The sequence below is a fragment of the Lingula anatina genome, chromosome 2, assembly GCF_051362555.1.
Source record: "Lingula anatina isolate TDL-2025a chromosome 2, LinAna3.0, whole genome shotgun sequence".
Taxonomy (NCBI): domain Eukaryota; kingdom Metazoa; phylum Brachiopoda; class Lingulata; order Lingulida; family Lingulidae; genus Lingula; species Lingula anatina.
The window spans coordinates 34,385,234-34,393,967 of NC_141768.1; the positions used below are offsets into that span (position 1 = coordinate 34,385,234).

Below are 8,734 nucleotides of genomic sequence, written 5' to 3' on the forward strand. Positions count from 1 at the left end.
GACAGATTAAGTTCTTTTTTTTTTTTTTTAATTTACTTAAGAAATTGTCTCTTTCTCTATTTTTATTACCAAGTGAAGTATAAGATTTGCAAAAAAAATGATTATTTTAAATTGAAATCCAAGTTTAATTTAAATGATATAACTACGTTTGCTTTCTACTCGGCATTTCTCGACATACCTCAAATATATGAATGCCTGTTAAAACATGTTTTTCTCTTGACATTTGAGAGCAGGGTGGGGTTAAAATAGAAATGTAAATATAAATCTCACTAAAATTGGAAGATTTGTTTGCAGGCATATAGAGTAAACACCATGTTTTGTTCGCACAAAGTTGGAAGTCTTTTCAAATATGACTTTTAATGTGACTGTCTGAGTGTCTCTTTGCTATTTTAATTTTCTACTTTTATGATTTTTATGAAATTTAAACTACCAAACAATATTTCATTAAAAATTTTGAATTACTAGAAGATAAAAAAAGGGGAGAGAGAGAGAAGAACTGACACATAATTTCAGCAATCTAAGATTGTAAGAGATTTGAAATAGACATCTTAACAAATGATAAAAAATTGAAAGTAATATCTGAAACGTTCAAAAGGTTTTTTAAAAAACCTTTAATAATTTTTGAAATATAAAGCCTATCAAAATTAAGCAATCCTTTTCTGTGTCTGAAGATAAGAATGATGTAAAATTCACCAATTTGTTTTCAGATTATTGTAGCAGTGAACTGTCAGTCCGATTTAGAATCAGCTATACAGCTACTAGATCGTAACACAAGGTCACGGAGTTTGCGGTTGTTCCTAACAAGGAAGGACGAGGGTGCAGGGGGTCAAGGCCAGACTCAAGTCCCGCCAGGGCGACTGGGGCAGCTTTTTGAACCAGTGGTGAGTCAAGCCTGCTCGACTATATGGATATTTTTATAAACATTATTTGAAATTTTTACTTAATAGTGTGAAATTTCAGAAGTATATATAAAACATATATAAAGCCCCTTTATCTGCAGTCAATTTTATATACTAGATATGAATAATATATTCAGTGAAATGAAGTTGATGTAATTTGGAAATTTCATATAGAATCTTTTTATTGAAAAAACATGACAATGCTGGCATTTTTGTGTGGGTAAGACTTTAATAGAGAGGGATGCACATTAATTTTCAGTAACATACAGATTTTTGCTATACACTTTGTTACATTACCTAATTTCTTTCGTTTCATTTACTTGCATATTTATGTTTCATAGAACCAGAGCACTGGTCCTGTTAAAGAGACAAGTCCTAAACAAGTGCCTGAAAGATACTCTCCGCCACCAGGGTCCTTCCCGCCTCATGACAAACACCTTAAGCACAGCACATCCAGGACGTCTGTAGAAGGCGATGGGGAGTTCATTCCAGAGAGAGATGTAAGCTTTAAAACTCTTGCATGGGTATAACAATAAATTGCCGCACTGAGAAAATATTTTAGCTTTGGGAGGACCTCCACTCACTTTACCCCTCTTTACTTTCCATTACTCCAGTTTATAATGGTGTGTTCAGTGCCAGTAGTTTGCTGAAAGCACATCTCACTCTTTTCTTATATTAGCTACCTAAATTAATAGATATTTTATATTGCCTGTAATCTTTATTATTTTGATCATTATCATTTTTGAAATTACTATATAATATTATGTGATATTTATTTCAGCAAATTGATTACGATGTCAGTAGTACAGAAGGATCCATATCAGGAAGCAGGACTTCTCTGGACAGTAGTTACATAAGTAGTCAGTGAGTATCGTAGCAGCTAAAAATACTGTTACATGTCATATCAGTAGAAGTTATTTCATTATAAAGAAAAGTCTCAATGAATTAAAGAGTGCTTTTTTAGTTGGGAGGACAAGATGAACAACATAATCACCTTTACTTGATTTTTTACACAAAATAATTTGAAATTGTGCAGACATATTGTGCTGCCAGGAATGAATTGGAGGTACTGTGGATTTGGCCCTACTAGCTGGCATCACTTTCAATACCCTATTACCCCTACCCATAAGTTACAAAGCTCAATGCCATAATTTGATGTTTTGTTTTGGTTTTTTCCCCCAGCAGTTGTTCACCTGTAAAGTAAGTAACTATATAATTATTAGCTTTCAGCATTAAAATCTGTACCTTTATATCTGTTCTTAACATATGATATACTTTCACCATTTTTCAGTGGAGATCCATTTGTCGTCCGTGGTAAAACTGGCGACACGTTTCCTTTTCGAGGGAAGAGCGTATCACGCAGAAGCATATATTCTGATACAACGTATGAAGAGCAGGTATCTCGAGAGCGTGAAAACCAGAAAGGTGGGACATACCCCAGGCGTTATGCTATGGGGACACAGATGGAAATTCAAGAAGGTATTTATTTATATCTTAGTTTTCATCCATTGTTAAGCAATGTGCAAATAATGAGGAGTATGGATTTCGAATATTTTTTTTAAATTTTGTGTTTTTGCGCACATGTTCATAGCAGCTGATTGCCTGTGTAGTTAATATTTATCATAAAGTAGATAGTGGAGTAGCTCACGTTGAAAATTTTTATTTGTTGATAACACTAATATACAAAACATTGACTAATTGTTAAAATAAAGTTAAAAAGAAGAGGTTTGTCCCAGATGGATATATTTTGACAAAATATGTTTATGTGTTTTTAAAGGTCGTAAAACATTCCCACGAGCACGAGGTCGAGATTTTGACAATGCTTTTGGTGAAGGATATCCAATCGGAACAATCCCCAGTGAAATGTCTCTTAATAGCAATAGCAGTAGCAGCAGTGGCCTGGTGCCTGACTATGACTCGCCTGAAGGACGGAGGAAACGTGGCAGTGACTATGATTTAGCTGTCAACGGCCTCTCAGAACTAAGCAGTGCAAAATGTAAGCATGAAGTTAAGTTTCCTTTTGACAGGGCACAATCTTCAAAGTTTTTTGGTCAAGAATGATAAAGTACAGTTTATCTCCTACTTTTGAGGAAAGGGATACATCTATCTCCTACTTTTGAGGAAAGGGATACATCTTGATCCTTATTTATTAAAGTAGTGCACTTACTTTTGAGGAAATGTGTAGATATTTTGGGTCTTCCGGAAGACAACCAGAATTTTATAGGTTAACATTTATGGACAACTAATTTTTTTCTGTGGAAAGATGGTCAAAAATGGAAAATGGATCAACAAAGATAATTTGGAAGACTGTCAGGTAATATTTCTGGATCCACCCCAGTTTTAGGTGGCTTATTAAAATTGTACTTTTGTCCTTTCAGCACCAAGAGCACCAATAAACTGGAAGAAGGGCAAGCTGTTGGGTGCTGGTGCTTTTGGTCAAGTGTTCCTGTGTTATGATGCAGATACAGGAAGAGAGCTGGCGGTCAAGCAGGTCAACTTGGGCAGCATGTCCGTAGAGGTGTCAAAAGTAAGTCGTGGGTAGCAGAACTGACCAAGTTTTCTTCAAATTTTTTTGAAAGTCTAATGAATTTTGATTTTTTAAAAATAAGACCTCAATGATGAAATTAAGAAGCAGATGTCAATGATGAAATTAGGAAGCTTTTCAGATTTTGCAGATTTTAAGTGATTAAAAAAAGGGACTTTTATATGTTTATCAGTTTCAAAACCTATTTGAGTGCTGACTTTTTTCTCCTCTTAAACTTTAACTATGTTGTCATCTCACATAGTAGTCCCCTTCCAGTTATTCTTCAAGATCTTAAAGAAACCATTTTCCATTCTGTTTTCAGGAAGTACGAGCATTGGAATGTGAAATACAACTCCTTAAGAATTTGCACCATGAAAGAATTGTCCAATATTATGGTTGTCATCAAGATGAAAAAATTTTATCCATTTTTATGGAGCATATGCCAGGGGTAGGTATCTTTTGGTTTGTTTGTAGGCATTTGTGCTCTGTCTGTACTTTGTATTGTTTTGATTCTGAAAATAAGTGACAGAGTGTCATTTTACAAGGAACTAAAAAAAGGAAATATGTGTATATTGCTTAAGTTAATTGCTTCCTTTTGCACATTGCTTTTTACTGAAGGAATTCAACAATTTGTTTCTTGGTATAGTAAGAAGTATTTCATCTTTTATTGTTATTTTTGAGGTCATTTGGTAAACATGCAGTATAGCGTAAACATAATCAAGCTATTAAGTCACAATTATGGTTGCCCTTTCTTCAGTTTTGACAACTTAATTTTGTGCTGTATCATTAAGTATGATTTATAAAGCAGACAGTGAAATTCTCACAGTGGCTTAAGCACATCCACCCACAAATCTTTGCAGTTCTAAAGATTATTTAGTCTCATACAAAATTTCAGAACGCAGTCTCAGCCCAAATAAAAAATTTAACATATTTAGGGATATGGAGGCGGTATCTTTTCTCAGAATTGAAAAGAATCTGAAATCATAGCCTTGATGTTTCCATTATGTTTTCTCTAGATAAATAGAATGTTGTGTATGGCACGTGATTTCTAATTCCACTCATTATATCCAAAAACAATCCCAATTTCAATTGTGCACTGTATCCTGCTAGGTTTATGGTGGTATTGATGGGGATGGTAGGGTAACAATGGGGTTACATATCTCCCTGTATAGTAAGCTAGTCATCAACTTGGTGGCTCTTGAATTAGTACAGTCCTAAGAATGTGGCTATCTTGTTAACTGACAACAACAGACGCAATAAAACAATGATATGAAATGTATAGCTGTTGAAATAAGCTTTTTATTGTAATATGTGAGTATAGCTTGGTTGGTTAAGAAGAAAACCAGTTTGTTTTCTGACCCTCCCCACTCCACACACACACACACACACACACACACACACACACACACACACACACACAGAGAGAGAGAGCGTCTTCATCCTTAAGTAGCAGAGAAAAGTCAACTGTAAATGTGACTGAAGAGTTAGCAGCAGTGAAGCATGGCCTTATTAACACAAAGTGTGAGAGATGACAATCAGGAAGAACATCTTTATTCTGATAGGATCTTTTCGTATAGTTTCGTTCATGGTGCACAAACAATTTGTAGATTGAGGATACAACAATTCAACGAGTAATTTACATGTTTGGGGTGTGGATTGGAGGAGGGGGGGGGGGAGAAAATTAAATTACCATATATTTGAGTTATGCATTCAGTGACAGGTTAGTCTTCCTGATATGGTTTATGAAAGGGCAACATCATTTGGAAGAATTTTTTTAAAAATAAAATGCACTTAACATTATTTTCTTGTTTTTTGCAGGGATCAGTCAAGGATCAGATTCGTTTATATGGCCCCTTGACAGAAAATGTGACCAGAAAATACACTCGCCAAATCCTGGAAGGAGTAACATATCTTCACCACCATATGATTGTCCACAGAGATATTAAAGGTATACTCCATCTGTAGAACAGCTCTCATTTTTCTTTAACATCTTTTCATCTGTAATCTCCCATACCAGTGGCATGCTTTGGATAAACTTGCATTCATCAATCTGTAAACTTTTCCATCTGTTTTGCTATGGATTGTCTGTTAACCATGTCAGGTGCACTGTTGGTCGTGTGTGATACAAATCTGCCGTCTCATTATCTCCACACTAAGTGCTGAGATGAGTGCACTGCAGTGTCCTAAATGATAAAAATACAGTGCATGCTCTATCAGTACAGCAGCTCTTAATATTCATGTTACATTCACATTGATAAAGGACCTTGAACATTATAAATATGATGGTATGCGAAGGATGTTTTGCTCACCTTTGCTACCCAGGACAGTGTTTATTTTATCACCAGCCAATTGAAATCCTTCTAATTTTGAAATAAATCCTCATTTATCTGATACCTCATTCATTCAGTATCAATAGGATATTTTTGTTGTTTATCAGTTGAGCACTTCAATTTGGGATAAAGTTTGCTACTTTTAACAGGAAACAGTATAAATATCTACATTTTTTTAATCTTCAGCGTTTGTCCTTTACCAATTTTACAGCATGATATATGCTCAATGACACCATAAATACCCAAAAAAGTCTTCTTTACATGAATTTTACTGGGATTTTATGGTACATTGATAAGTCAAGGTAGAAAATTACCTTGGTTATGTAAATTTTAGTTTAAGGAAGTTTTTGTCATAATAATAATAATAATTTGCATGTTTCTGTTTTGTTTACGCATTTCAGTAAAATTATACTTTCCTATAAAGCCATACTTTTCAAATCTGTTAGTAAAGATTTACTTGGAGATTCCCTCTTATAAAATACAGGTTGCATTACAAATATGTATACATTTGATGTTGAAAAATTGCACTGATTTACATTTGGTAAATAACCAAGAGACAAGAAGCTTTGAGGAGAAAGGGACTGAACATCAAAATACCATACCTTTGGATTATCCTGGTGTCATTTGAATGCTGTTGGTGGTACATAACCTCAAGGCAGCCTAATTCCCTGAACCCTCTAGCCATTAGTGAATAGTTTCTGTTTTATTTCAGCTGTGTGGTATTCATCAATTCACATCTGACTATGTGATGTGTTTCTTTCTTTCTTCTTTTTAATACAGTATTTTTAAAACATCATGTACACATAGCTTATTTTTGCTTTAGGTGCCAACATTTTAAGAGATTCTATTGGCAATGTGAAAATTGGTGACTTTGGGGCATCAAAACGTCTGCAGACAATTTGCACCCAGACAGGGATGAAGTCGGTGACTGGCACCCCGTACTGGATGTCCCCAGAGGTCATTAATGGAGATGGCTATGGAAGGAAGGCAGATGTGTGGTGGGTTGATCACTTTAAGCCTCACCCTTGTCTCCTCTATGGATTAAGATTAGTAGACTAGGACTGTAAGATGAATTTGGTATCTGAAAAAAATGGAATTGTCTAGGAATTTTTTCTGTTTCGATGTTTTTTACACGTGAAGTTATCAATAAGAGATTTGCAAGATGGAGGAGATATGTAGCTGTTTCACTACTTTTTTTTGTTCCAAAGTAAGTGAATACAATAAATAAACTGAAATTGTTTTAACTTCTTCCAGGAGCATTGGTTGCACAGTCGTGGAAATGTTAACCTCAAGTCCACCTTGGTCGGAGTTTGAAGCGATGGCAGCTATTTTTAAAATTGCCACTGCAGATACACCCCAATATGAACTTCCTGCTCATGTCAGCCTGGTGGCCAGAGACATTTTAGAACTATGTTTTAGGAAAAATCAAAAAGACAGACCTTATGCAGAAGAGTTACTAAAACACAGATTTGTCAATGAGTTCACGTAGCCTCTCCTGATTCGACAGGTCCTCATATGGGAAGCTCTAGTCATCTGTCTGTGATCCGTGGATGTTCTATAAGTTATGTGAAATGGAGGAGATACAGTGAAAGAGCTGGAACTTTAAAACTAAGATACTCCTCTGATTAAAGCTGTGGATGATTGGGATGCTGAAGCTGTGCCTCTTTTTGTGTGACTGCCCATGGCAGTCTTCAATTTTTTTTCTATATTGAGAATTAAATATTTTATCACTGCAATTAAGTCACATTAAATTTATTGGTTGAAGTCCTAGAAGGTATTTGTAATGAGCTTTTGTATATAGTCCTACTATGTACAGTTTTCTCTGGAGTTGATGTACCTATTTGAAGTTATGACAAATGTTAAAACTTAAATCATTGAATAACCTTAAATGGATAGATATTTGGAATTGGTCATCTATGATCTTCATATTTTTTATATTGTGCTCAAAGGCCTGTGGTGACATTTTTGGACAGTTAATAGAATTAGAACGTCTGCTCAGAAACTACAGTAACTCTGCTTATGCCAGTTGAGGAAACTTGTAGTCTTAGCAGTAAATACTTGGTGGATGTTGTTTGAGTTAGATAAGTTCTAAAAAAAGTGCTGAGGACACCAGGAAGATTTATTGTTTCTGTTATGACATACCAAAATCTCATATACTCTCCGCTTAGATTTAAGTTATTGTAAAGTCTAAGTTTCAGGTAGTGAAGAAATTATTTCTTTGAGTTTATTGATTTAAAGACTTCAGTTTAAATGTCACATTGGGTTTAATGAACATTATTTTTTGTAGAGTTCAGAGACTCTAAGGAATAAAAAAAAAACAGCCACAGTCATGGTTATGGCTGTAGAAGATGCAATAAGGTCATAACTATGTCAACAATGGGCAGTTGTGTACATAATAAATATACAATAAGTGGTCATTTTAGCAACATGATAACAACTATCAGCAGGACTCTGATACATAGACTATTAGTATGTAAAGTATACATCATATAACCATTGAAATGCAGCTAGTTCCCTACTTCACCATGTTAACGGCATTGATTGATGTTATTGAAATTATATTCATCACGATCTGGATAAAACATGCACCATACTCATTGGTAGAAAACAATTCTACTGTGGCTTTAAATGAAATTCACAACATCCAATTTTAGGTAGGAGACAATTCAGCATGAAATGATGTAAAAAAAATATGGTTATTACTCAACTTTGAAACTGCATATATTTCTGTATGCTACTTTTTGGTACTTTTATTTGTTTATCACAAGAACACTTTCTGGCATAAACCAAGCTCACTTTTTGGAAATTTGAAATAATATTTCAGATATCACTTTTAAGGCCACATTTTCAAAAATACAAATAGTAAGATATGCTCGAATTTAATAATGACCTCCACATACTACCCACATTTCTACTCAGTTTTTTTTTTTTTAAATTATTTCAGGGCAGACTATGGTCTTGAATCTCACTCCTACAATTAA

At 34.5% G+C, this 8,734-nt stretch overlaps 1 protein-coding gene across 3 annotated transcripts in view; it reads left to right on the forward strand.

Annotated features, from left to right (window-relative positions):
* The window catches only part of LOC106178012 (mitogen-activated protein kinase kinase kinase 3), a 32,375-nt gene extending 24,650 nt beyond the window's left edge, over window positions 1-7,725 (forward strand). For all 3 annotated transcript variants that reach the window (XM_013560989.3, XM_013560991.3, XM_013560992.3), the window contains 10 exons: window positions 708-881; window positions 1,241-1,399; window positions 1,681-1,763; window positions 2,191-2,378; window positions 2,677-2,895; window positions 3,278-3,426; window positions 3,746-3,871; window positions 5,242-5,371; window positions 6,577-6,751; window positions 7,008-7,725. In XM_013560989.3, the coding sequence (XP_013416443.1) occupies window positions 708-881; window positions 1,241-1,399; window positions 1,681-1,763; window positions 2,191-2,378; window positions 2,677-2,895; window positions 3,278-3,426; window positions 3,746-3,871; window positions 5,242-5,371; window positions 6,577-6,751; window positions 7,008-7,242 (1,638 nt within the window). In that variant the 3' untranslated portion in view covers window positions 7,243-7,725. The remainder of the gene's footprint in view (window positions 1-707; window positions 882-1,240; window positions 1,400-1,680; window positions 1,764-2,190; window positions 2,379-2,676; window positions 2,896-3,277; window positions 3,427-3,745; window positions 3,872-5,241; window positions 5,372-6,576; window positions 6,752-7,007) is intronic.
* The last annotated feature ends 1,009 nt before the right edge of the window (window positions 7,726-8,734 follow it).